At 47.9% G+C, this 12,619-nt stretch overlaps 1 protein-coding gene across 3 annotated transcripts in view; it reads right to left on the bottom strand.

The window, feature by feature from the left end:
- RHBDL3 (rhomboid, veinlet-like 3 (Drosophila)) overlaps nucleotides 1-12,619 on the bottom strand; it is a 66,862-nt gene that overhangs the window by 53,900 nt on the left and 343 nt on the right. For 2 of the 3 annotated variants that reach the window (XM_014954119.1, XM_014954127.1), the window contains exon 1: nucleotides 9,173-9,277. In XM_014954119.1, coding sequence (XP_014809605.1) covers nucleotides 9,173-9,262 — 90 coding nt within the window. In that variant the 5' untranslated portion in view covers nucleotides 9,263-9,277. Of the gene's footprint in view, nucleotides 1-9,172; nucleotides 9,278-12,619 lie in introns of those variants that run through there. The other variant, XM_014954135.1, reaches the window with a different exon arrangement.

Raw genomic sequence — 12,619 nt, 5'->3', positions numbered from 1 at the left:
CAGCCATGGTCTCCAGGCACAGCTCCAAGACCAAAGACAGCAGCAGCAGGACCATCTCCCATGCTCTTCACAGCAGTATCCCCCACAGGGGCTGCCTAAATGTGCCAATAAATGCAAAACAAACATTTCTCCAAAACGCAAATATTATTGTCAGAGGACACATGAAAGAAAAATGTTTGTTCCTTCCCTGCTGACCGTGAAGAAAACAACCAAGAGACATAAATTCAGTGATAACAAGACTGTGTGCAAAAGCAACTCCTCTATTAGCAACCAATAGAGAGTAGCTGAGGGAAGAGGCAGCAGTTCAAATGGAAGAAGGAACCACAATAAACACTTTCATTTTCCTCCCCAGTGCAAACAACAAGGCTAAAAAGCAACATCCTTCATGGAGGCCACTGCCTGCAGTGAGGAAAGATGCTCAAGGTCCTTTTCCCATTATTTCTCAGCGTGAGAGTAAATAAACGTGTGAGAGGAGTGGCAGGAAGCCTGTGGAAGGAAACAAGTGTCTCTGCTTCAGAGCCAAGGGGCAGAACTTAAAAGCCTACTTTGCTCTTCAAATCCCTTAGGACACACATCATTCCGGTATCAGCCCCAGCAAAACATAGGTTTATGTTAGACATATAATTGGTCCAGGACAATTGTGCTTTGCTAGATCAAGTCAGAGCACACAGGATCAAGTCTTCCAGTAGTTTTTGTGAAACTTTCCATTTTTCACCTTTTATAATACAGATCCTTTCTCTGACAAGAAGTCAGCATGACTATGGCTGGCTGGCTGTAGGCTGTCATCAACAATCGCTTCTACTATAATCGTACATCACAAAAGGAGTATGCTACACAAAGCAAGGTCTCCGTAATCACTGGTACCTCATCATGAAGGATCACAGAGGTAAAGAGATGCTCCCTTGGGGAACACTGTCCTGAAGAAGTGCATGAGACACAAGGCTTGATGGCGGTCACAAACTGCTTTGCCTCCAGGAGCCTCCTTTATTTTTCCCTCAGGAAACTCCAGAGCAGACACTACATACAGAATATGTCAAGTATCAAAGAACTTGAACAGTTCCTAGGTGTAAGACTGATCTTGCTTGTTTAACATCAGTTTTGTACATCATTACTCTTCTCACCAGCAACACGGGGTCACTGCAGACAGCTGTTCCTAAGCAACAGGAACATATACTAAAAATACTTATATTCTCTGTGTCTTGTAGTGCTGGGGTTTTAGTTTTAGAGTTGAAGGAATTCAAGGTCCAAGTGAGACTTCTGTGCCTTCTCTTCATGATTCCCTGGCACAGAGAACAACCCCACACTACAGGCACTGATAAGCAGTCACTGATAATCAAGGTGACTTCCAGAGAATCTACAATTCTTTAATGGTTTGCACTTTCCAAAGAAGGAAGAGAAGTTCCTACTGGGAAGTTCTGGGTTGGTTCCAGAGCAGCTGATGAGAGTGCAACAGCAGCCCTTGCACAAGACACCTGACAAAACACAGGGAGAGCCCAAGGCAGAAGTCAATCCCCAGGCTCCTCTACTCCAACACAGCATTCAAAAGAAACACTTTACAGGCTTACAATGGATTGGATGGTCAGATCTCATTGAGTCCTTTAGATGATCTTTGCCCCACACAACAGAAAGTAAAAGCCAATTTTTCCAGCTGAAATTACTGTCAGAGAAATACAATTAGCCAGCTGGAATCCGTCCAGGGCAGAGAAGATCATAAGTAATCTCAAAAACAAGTATCAGGACAGGCATGATCACAAACATTCAGGACTTTCACTGTACATTTCAGCAAGACATATCATCTCTAGTGACAGAATATAGTGACAGTGTCACCTCAAGTAGCTGAATCAGGGGGATATCAGCACTCAGGAGACTAGGAGAGGGAAAGAAGTGATTGTCCCAAGTGCTACAGCTTAAACAGGCGAACACTGCAAGGCTCGAGTCACACAAAAATCCAGAGCACGCAGAGATTAGCTTTCTTCAACAGCCTGTATGTACAACTGTGTAGGAAAACAACCCATCACCTGCACCCCATCGACTTTGTCTCATGGTGTGTTGGTATCCAGATGATTTCAGACCAACACACCACACAATGCCTAGCGAGGAGGCAGAAAGAGATCACAGCTTCCTTGGCTGCTGTCAAACTCAAACACGCCCACTGCTGCAAATAATTTGCAAACGTGCCCCGGTACATTTGCACTGACTGCAAATACCAGAAGGCAACGGGAACATCATACTTCCTACCACAGAGGAGAAACACTCACTTTCCAGGATTGGTAGAGAGTAACTTTAAAAGCCCTGTAAATGTTACAGGCATAAGTGATGACGGCGTAGAAAAGCACCTCCAAACTGCTTCCAATCACTAAGCAGCTGGTTTGTTCCTCTGGAGACAGGATGATCTCTTCCCTTCCTCTGTCACAACAGAGCACGCAGCCACAGAGCACAATGCACCAGCTGATTTGCAGAACAGCATCAATCCACTCTGTGTTTACAGCTTTCCCCTCCTTTCTTTTTTAAACATGCAGGCTTAAATGTTCTTATTGCTTCAGTGATTTTCTATGTGCAAGAGAGGATTTGAGAACAATGCATTAGCAAGGATCTATGTGCCTGAAAACCATCCCGTGCGTTCAGCTGAAATGGCAGAGCCTACGCTACCAGGGGCTGCCGCTGCAGCTGGGATCAGGAGGCAGCAGAGAGGTACAACAGCCCGAAAGCAGCCTCCCGGCCCGCTCAGACGCTGCACTCTAACGTGCAGGTTTCCAGGCAGCTCAGATGTGGAAGATACACAAATGTGTAATGAGTAGGAAGCCTCCTGAAGCTTTTAAGCAATCTAGAGACATCGAGCTGCCAGTAACTCACGAGCTGTGTAAGACTGACTCAGCCTCCATGTGCTTTTCGGTGTGTTTGTTATAACTCCTCGAAACATTTCAGGAGATGCCTACTTCTACCAGCACAAGCGTAACAGGGCTGTGTTTGCCACACTGCTGATGTTCACATGGATGGCTTCTACTCCCAACTTTTTGCACTAGGCAAAGCCAACAGTGCGCATACAGGCTGGCAGGATTGGAGAGAGGAATATCTAAATAGTCGGGGAAATAGGGTAGCTGTTCACAAACCTTTCACGCTGCAGGGAAGGTGTAAATACAGACAATCCAAAAGATCCATATCCAGCTTAGGGGCTGGCTGCTGTTCTAATACAGAGGTATTAGAAGATTAAGGAGGAACTTGGGGAATTTTTGCCGTTCATCCTGCAAGAGGCAGGAAGATCATTAATGACCTCCAGGTAGCTTTTCATGCTGAGCCATCACCCCAGGGCATCGTGGCTAAAAGCCAAATCTGGGTATAAGCCTTGAAGTGCTGGGAGATTGCCATCCACTGTAACAACACTGGGAATGGACACAGGCTAATCCAGACAGGGTGAAGACAAGGCATTACCCTGCAGAGGAGAGTCTCTCAAACATCTATTCGCTGCTCAATTCCTCAGTTTCCCTCCTTGACTGAGGGAAGAATAAATTCCCTTCCTCTCTTTCCTGAGGGCTGCTGTATTCAAAAGAGCCTCTGGCAAAAGGCAGCAAAGGGTTGATAATCCAGACAGCATCAGCAAACCAATCTCCTTCAGCAAAAACAGATCCTCTCTCACCAGCCCATTCTCTCCTTCAAGTCTGTCCACAGGGCAATGAATTTGAAGGGAGACTCTTTTTTCCCCCAACCCCATAACCCCAAGTGGAGGAGTCAAAGGGTTAATGCTGCATGACAAAGGTCAGCCCAGTTTGGGGAGGGAGGAGAAAGGGAAGCTTTGTGGCCACAGACAGCAGCTCCCTGCAACCAAAACGCCACTTGAGAAATGTAAAGTGATGGCGCTGCTCAGAAAAAAAAGGGCCCGAGAGCCCTGCCTAAATCCCAGAGCTTTATTGCTCACAAAAGCCCAGCCCCTTGAGTCATTAATCGTGTGCTCCATGGCTGGGCGCCTCAAAGAGCAGCAGATGACACATGCCCAGCTGCTATTGCCGCCCCTCCTCAAGGTAGCGGGGCAGAGGCAGGTGCACTCCCAGTGCCCTCTGCTCGAGACTAATCTATTCTCCCTTCTTGTCCTCTGCCTTTCATCTCCTCCAGCAGCCCACGCTGACAACTGTAAATGAGATTAGACTTCAAGGCGTGGGGCAGATGCAGAACCCCCTCTGTGCATTGCCAGGAGACCCTTGTAGCTTTTAAAATGTCTTTCCCCTTTACAATGCACAGCTTGGTGGAGGGGGAGAAGGGGGCAAATTTCTTGTCACACTCACAGAAGTGTCTAATATAGCAGACAAGGCAGACCCTGGTTTTAGGGCCTGGATGCTAATCTGTTATCACCACGAACAGCCTTCCCAACAGCACCTCTGGTTCTCCAGTTCACGTAAGGAGACGAAGTAACAAGTCTATGACTATTCCCTAATTCCAGTTCCTACAACCTCTTTGCAGCCCCACTCTACTTAAATGCGGACATATGTCCCAACAAACACTAACCTAAAAGGGTAGCAATAGTCCAAAATTCAGGCAAGGACTTGAAGGTTGCACACAACACTGTGCTCAAGCCCACTGCCTATACTGCTGCTCTCACTGCCATCGTATCCTACTTCCCATCCTGAAGTTTCCGCTCCTCTGCTCCCAGTGACCCACACAAACCAGTGGTAAAACACAAGCAATTTGTCAGAGAAAGTGGTAATGTCTCCAGGCACAAACCACTGCCTGGAGCTCAGAGAGACCTGCCTGGCAAAGTCTTCCAGCCACAGCTGGTAGGGGATAGCCAGCAACAATAGTCAGGGAAACTTTTCAAAGTGAAGTGTGATGGATCTTTAGGCTCAACAGTGCCCCAGTAAACAAACTGGAATTCCTTTTACAGTGTGAGAAATAGCTCGTCCTGTCTGTGTTAAAGGTTACCCACAGAAAAGGGACATAGTTAACATAAAAGATCATTGAGTTCAAAATAATTCCCCTTCTCAGTTACCACCAACCATGGTCATAGCTGGCCTGATTTTACGGATTGCTTTGCAATTTCAATTGTGCAGGAACCAGCCCTGGATTTAAGACTGCCAAGTCAGCATATTTTGAAGCATATTTTAATGTTTATGAGACCATGGCAGAGCAGGTTCAGCTGCACCCACTACTGGTAGTGTCAGCAACCAAACTCTTCCTGGTAAGTGTACATCTGGTCCAGGATATCTCTACAGTCTTGTTTCTGAGCTCAAGCTTTCCATTAGCTGCCTACACAGACTGGGTAACTTGGCATCTCTCTGCATTCCCCATAAACTCTGTTCATCTGTTGCCATCACACCCACGTACAAGTCTCAGGAAGGAATCCAGGGTTTCTAAAGCAGCTGCAACAAAAACATAGCCTGGATTGACAAGCAATAGGATCAAGGTACTGAGCCAGTGAGGAGGGTCTTTTTGGAGAGTTTTTTGTGTGTCTATTTAAAACAAGTTTGTTGTCATGACTACAAACCAGAGTACGGGTGAGAAGTGAGAACTCCGAGATGAGGGCTGATAATATTAATTCTCAGCAGCCACAGGGATGGGGAAACAATAAAGATAATAGAAGCTCTTGGCATCTAACAAGGCTAAAAGCCACCTTCAGAGGGCAGGTCTATCCTAATAATGAACGTTGTCCTCCTAGACAGCCCCTTTCACCCAACACAGCAAAGGGCTGGATAATACCAATGAGCTCTAGAAGCAGGGACACTGGTCACATGGAGGCAAACAGGCATCCAAGGCCTTAGAAAGGATATAGCAAAGCAGGAATAGCCTCTCAGGAGACTCATCTGCAGGTTCACCCTAACCATCAGATAACTTGGCTTCAACCAGGACAGTGAGATGTTCTCATGTCTCCATGCAAGGCAATTAACAAGAGATCTTAATAGCACAAAGTGTGAAACTGTCAGGACCTGCTCCTGGGATTGTCACACTTTTTAACTCTACCGGAAGATTAATAAAAAAAATGGGATTTTGGCCAGTGAAGAACAAATGAAGAGAACCCTAAGCGATTGTGGACGGATGGAGAGAGGCAATGCCTTCCTCTGCTCAGAGCTTGGATTCCACACAGAGACAGCGTGGAATGCTCAGCGACTGTGCAGGCTCTGCAGAAGGCAGCAGATGCAGAGCTAATGTGCGTGTGGGGGTGGAGAGTGTTTATGAGCACAATAAATAAATGTATGAATCCCTATAAAAGTTCCATATAAAAGTGAGTTAGAGCTGCCCGAGGGCCATGGCCTCATAATAAAAAACACATCTCGCAAGCACAGTATGAAGCAGCAGCTGTACTGTAACTGCCTGGCTGCAGCACTGAAAAGCCATGAGTCTGCCTGCTCCCACACTCTGGGGTGAAGTGCTGACCCCAGGAAATGCAGGAGGAATGGTACTTCCATCGGCATAGTAAGGAGTTTGCCCTAGGAGGGGCTTCTTTGAACCTCAAAGCCTAGGAAGCAGTTCTGGATCTGTCTTTTTGCCAAATTCAAGTTCTTCTTAAAAAAAAAAATGCAATGTGCAAGTGGCTGGAGATACTGGTTTGATTCACCAACAGTTCCCAGTGTGACATATTAGAGCTGGATCGAAACAAATTTAAAAATTCTCCAGAAAGCATTGACAGTGACTTCTCTCCCCCAAATTGAACAAGCAAAAAGCACTGCTTTATGGCAAAGCAGCACTTTTCATCAAGAAGTTTTGAATTTTTAATTTAAGATGTTGGGGGAGGGAGGGGCACTAAAAAAACCCAAACCTGCTTTTTTGTCACTAAACCTAGATGAAAGTATTTAAAAAATATCTCCCCACAGAAGAGAGAGAAAGAGAGAGAGAGAGAGAAAGAGAGAGAGAGAGAGAAAGAGAGAGAGAGAGAGAAAGAGAGAGAGAGAAAGAGAGAGAGAGAAAGAGAGAGAGAGAAAGAGAGAGAGAGAAAGAGAGAGAGAGAAAGAGAGAGAGAAAGAGAGAAACATTCATAATAATTACTTCCCCCTCCCCAACCCCCCAGAGGTAAGGGGGTAAAAGTGCTGACCCTTCCCTTGCTCTGTTTGCTGTCATACTTCCACCACCCCAGAAAGAGACTTGCAGACTCCCTGCCTGTAAATTCCCAACTGTCCTATCACTTTCTCCAGAGCTTTCTCTTGCTCTGCTGCTCTCCCGGGAGCAGAGGCCCACGTGTCTCAGCTGAGAAGGGTGGCTATCAAACTTCAGTCCCAGCCCATGAGTCACAAGCACACTGGGCACGTGAACCTTTGGCCACCCATTTCCACTCTTAAGTGCACATAATGCCAGGTCATATCTCCCAGGGAGAGCTGCAACTGTTCCAACACACAGACTTTCACATGGATGCCAGTCAGAGCCAAACAAAACGCTCTCCTCTCCTACCAGCACAGAGCTGCTGGGAATAGCAACCTTGTTCCATGACAAACAGCAACTTGCAATTCACTGCAGGGCTAATTGCATTACATTGCGGATATAACGCTCAAGGAAGACGTCAGCTCCTTGGCTTTGCCCACAGGCAACAAGGACATTATTGATTTATTCAGGACTTAGGACTACTTGTCACAGGTTGCATTCTCTTTGATAATAAAGCCTTACAGGCAAGGCTTAAATTTCAGCTGCAGCCCTAATTGAAACATAGCTAATTATTGAAGGTCTGCCTTTACATCCCATTCCCTTGTTACTGGGGTAATGTTCTGTAAATCCAACAGTCAAACTCTCCTCTCCCTTAAAAAAAAAAAAAAAAAAAAAAAAGAAGGAATAAACCCCCATCTACTATTCAAGCAAGTCCAGTGGGAAATTACAGATTCCTCTCTTTGAGCCTGAGGTAGCTACCAGCCAAGAGCCCCATCCCACAAGGACTCAATGACTTCAAAGGATGCTTGTAGAATCAGACTCCAAATTAAGGCCAAGGTTTGAGATGGGGGAGAATTCAATGTGGCCAAAACAAACATCGAGCCTGGACCACAAGCAATTTACCTTGCATTCACCCTTTGAGTGGAAGCATACCCTATGAGCCCCAGCAAATTCAAATACAGCCCACAATTTAGGTGTGATCAACAATTACAGTAATCTAATTCCCAACTGCTGGCTTGCTTGATTGTACAACAACAAACGTACTGCAGCCCAGACACGTGGATTAGCAGTTGGTCACAGCTAACCAGGTATAAATGAGCACTCATCAGAACAGACAGTCCAGTTATTAGCTGAATGATAACGGGACCCCCAGGGCACCAAGGACATCCTTTTGCGGAGCCTGCATGAAGCTTTTGGCTTTGCAGTTCAAGCCAGACACAGAAGCAAGATTATCGCCTCATAAAGCAGGGACGAAATCCCACCCGAACTTTAGTATTGCCAGGATGATGCCAGCATCAGAGTAAGCTCCCTTAGAGAAGGTGACATTTGCACACACAGCCCCCCCCAGCACAAAAGTTTATGACATCAAGAGAGCACTGCAGTTTAGAAGCAAGTCAACCCTAGAAAAATCCTTGAGTTATAGCTGCTTCACATTTCAACCTGGCAGATGGAAGGAATACCACAAAGCAAACATGTCAGTTAAAGCAGCTAAAAGCATAATTTACAAACTAGAATTCGCAACCCAAATTCTCAGCAGCTATAACACAGTGTTCTGCAGAGCTGTGTTGGCTTCAGCCAGCTACAGATCTGACCCAAAGCGGTTACCAGATACAACCACAGTTTTTGGTACAGAAGCAAATACTTTGCTCATTCTGTGCAAGTTTAAAGCAGCCGGTCCTCCCCTGGAGGATGTAATCCTGCAGAAGTCAGTTTAGCAGTTGGGGGGCCATTTCAAAGAACGCAATGCTGGTTTTACAGGTCCTAGTTTGCCTGTCTCAAAGAGAAGATCCTTTAATCCACAGAGCAAGGATAGTGCAACTGGCAGCAACTGCAGCACCTGCTGCAGCACCTCGGCTCAGCCCCTGCTGATGGGGCAGGGATGGCCAGGCTGGGCCCTCTTCTGTCCCTGGCTGCTCTGAAGAGGAATTGAGAGAAAGGCCCCAAGCTGTAGTGATAATTATCACTTGCACACCAGCATCCTGGGAACTGGGAGCATGGAGCACATTCCTCCTAGGCTGTATTTTAAATGCAGGGAAAAGCTAGCACAGAGGAAATTAACTGGAGGTTAGACTCTTTGCTCACAAGACAGACAATACATCAGTTGTTCACATACCTGATCAAATAGGGCTTTCCAGTGCTGAGAGGCAATGCATAAGGGAGGAAAAAGAAGAAAAAGAAGGTTTAAGAGCAACGACATTAACATGCAGTAAACTGCAGAAGTATATTCTAACAGAGAAATAACCAAATGATTTAGTGCCATTTCCAACATCCTTCTTCATCCCAGAATCACCTACCCTTCCGGGGGAGGAGGCAGGGGGAATCTACCAAACCACAGGGAGGACAGTTTTCATTTACAAATCCAAATTAGGATGAACTCAGAACATTCATGTGTTAATTCTGTTTTCTCCCTCTTTGTCTACTTGCAGGCAAGCAAGGAATAAAAGGCTTTTTTACTCACAGGGATCAAGAAAGCTTGGTGTATATTGAAGGGAGGGAGGAGTTAGCAATGGTTTTTCAGATCACTTTCTGAGGCCCCGTGGCCCAACATTGACCCACAAAACGCCTTGCAGAGTTGTCGGAGCCTTGTCTGCTGCCTTCTCCTAACTCTGGCAGGGACTTGCTGTAACGTCCTTGATAACCCATCACTTCTTTGAGCCTCACATGTCCACATCTTAAAAACAGGTAATTCCTCTTGCACAAGGCAGAAGGGGGGGAAGGCTGAAGTAAGCCCATTGCATGAATTTACCCCACAACTTTTGTTCTAGCAGATCTGCCTTAAAAGCTCTGTAGAGGAGAAAGCTCCACTTCAACACCGATGACCATGTGAACACTCCACAAGTCCTTGTCACTTGGGAACAGAAAAAACAAGCTGTCGACTGGCTCTGATTTATGCTTTGTAGAAAAACCGAAGTCAAGTCACCTCCCTGCCCCAGGCTTGCTGCCTCACTGTCTCCCATAACGGAGGAAAGTCTTAATGAATTGTTTAAGGCTCTCTATCATCTCTCCTGGATTTGGGGGCCAGCTGAGAAGAGAGCTACTTCCATGGGGCAACAGTGGGGTAACCACTGGGTTGGGGTCCCCAGAAAAAACCTTGTGTGTTTCCAGCTCTCCTGTCTGAAGCTGTTCAGCACATTTTTGTTTCTGCCTCATTCACCTTCCCAGAAAAGTAAAATGAGAAAAACAACAAACATCAGACTCATACAAGCAAATCTCACTGTGCTATATGCAAAGCAGCGCTCTGGTCAGTTTTATCTGGTCCTGGAAGAACATTTCCTTCTACCTGGTAGGCAGATCTAAAGCAGAATTGACTGGAGAGACAGCAGGGTATCAGGCCATTGAATTCTATTTAATCAGTTAAGTTGTTGGCTCCCCTTCTCCCCATGCCTCTATCCATTTATAAACTCCCATTTATCATCATAAAGCAGCCCAGCACTTGAAACAGAACATTTTGGGACTGCCTGAATCCTGGCTTTGTGGAACGCTGCTCTGAGAGCTATAATGACATCACAGCCGAGCTGTTACACACTGTCAAGGCTGGACAGCCAAACCTTCACTACATAATGTTTTTGTGGTTAATAACACATAAAGAACTGACCTTGTGTCGGTTCTTGCTGGCCAAGCCAGACAGCTTACATCAAGCTTTCAAATGGAATAATAACAACAGAAAATCAACCCCCAGTCAGGTCTCAGGGGAGGGCACGCTCTTAGCACAGAGCAGTTTGGATTTGCAGAGTTGATGCTCAGGAGCCTGCTTGTTTCAGCAGGAAATTTTGGTGGTGGAGGAGGAGGGCATTTACACCACTTCCTGCTCTTCTGACTTGCAGATGACATACGATACCTCAGGCTTCTGTCACATCATCTGCTGCCAGGTCTCAGCAGCTTCCCATAACCAGTGCAACTGTGGGCTCCAGCCCCATTTTGTTGATTGCAGAAAACAAGGTACCAGAGTCAAATAACAATGCAGATCCCAGCATAAGTAACGGCGAGACACCGTGAGCTGGACCAGACCCAAGCTGTCCTACCTCAAGGTCAAGCAGCAAGTCAGTAACAGAACTAGGATGAGAATCTAGATTTCATCAAGGAAAGCTCACGGTCTCTCTCCTGCCTCAGGAGCGCAATCCAGCCTGGCGCTCAGCACTTCAGTGTCTCCTGGGCCCCTGGCAGGATTGAATTGCTAATGGCTGCATTCGTGTAGAGGCTGGAGAAACTCCAAGGGGCCCACGTGTATCACAACAGGAAATCTTTTCTTGTAGACCATCCAGACAAGCACAAAATTTGTCAGGGAAGGAAAGGTCACAAGCAGAGGTAAGCAAGCAGAGGGATTTGGAAACCTGGACTGTGAAAGCCCCTGCACAAGCCACCCTTTCTGAGCAAAAGCTACACGTGCCCCTGGGTCAGGCACCCTCCTCTTAGGGCTGTCTGGCAGTGCTGGAGCCGAGGTCAAAACTGCATCACACCTTCCCAACTGGCTGTGCCGTGCCGGGAATACAGCCTGGGGAATGCAGCTCCACCAGGCAACTGCATTTCCTCCGCTGCCCTCTGGGAGGAAAATCCAACGGCAACAGAACCGTAGGTGACTCAGAAGGAAGGGCTGGGGGATGAGGAGCGGGCACTGTCCTTAAGCAGCCCGAGGCGGGTTCCTCCAGCAGTGTCATATAAGTAGAGGAGAAAGGGGATGTTGCCGTTGCTGGAGGCTTAGTTCACAAGTGTCCCTTTCACGCCGGTGCAAGACCCGAGACAGAGCCCGGTTCAGAAAGGCATTTAGTATCACTGCTTCATCCCTCCAGAGGCAGGAACAGAGCCTGCGCTTAACCTCTGCAGACTGAGCACTTCGCACAGTCCTCATCCCAGCAGAGTTTGCCGGGAAGGAGAGCTGCGAGCAGTGCTGGGATGCACCGGGAATGCAGGATCTGCTCAGGATCCCTCCCAGACAGGTGCACAGCGAGCCCCTGCCTCCGGGACCGGGAGATGGAGAGCTACAGCCTCAGCTCTGCAGGCTTCGCTGCTCAGCCCGGCGGGAGCAGATTCAAAGCACGCAGGACCACTTGGTGTCCTTCTAGGCTGGATGAGTAGAGGCAGAGACCCGCTGCCAAGTTATCCCACCCTCAGGTGCAATCCCAGCTCAGAGGGTGGAGAGAAGCTATCAGCCCTGCCGAGCCGGGGGAAAAAAAAAAAACAAACCAAAACTTCCTCAGCTGTTTGTTGCTCGGGGGCTGGAACAGGGAGCAGGATCCCGAGAGCGTTTCACATCTGTCACCCTCCGAGCGGCCGGGACTCTGGAAAAGCTCTGTGTCCCCAGGGAAGCCCCTCAAGCCCAGGCGTCAGCCCCTCTCCAGCCTCTAGAGCTGCTGCTGTGCGCAGCCCCCCAGCCCCTGCCCGGCCGGGAGCCGGCATCTCCCCGGCGGCGCGGCTCCGGGCGCGGACACCGGGCGGACGGGCAGCGGGGCTGGGGCAGAGCGGAGAAAGGAGCTGCGGCTCCGGGGACCGAGAGGGCCCGGCGGCTACCGGAGCCAGCGGGCAGCCCGGCGGCGAAGGGCGCGCAGAGCGGCGGGGACAGCGG

Source organism: Calidris pugnax, unplaced genomic scaffold, assembly GCF_001431845.1.
Source record: "Calidris pugnax isolate Ruff unplaced genomic scaffold, ASM143184v1 scaffold9, whole genome shotgun sequence".
Taxonomy (NCBI): Eukaryota; Metazoa; Chordata; class Aves; order Charadriiformes; family Scolopacidae; genus Calidris; species Calidris pugnax.
Note: the sequence above shows the minus strand (reverse complement) of the source record. Positions and strands in the feature narration are given on the sequence as shown.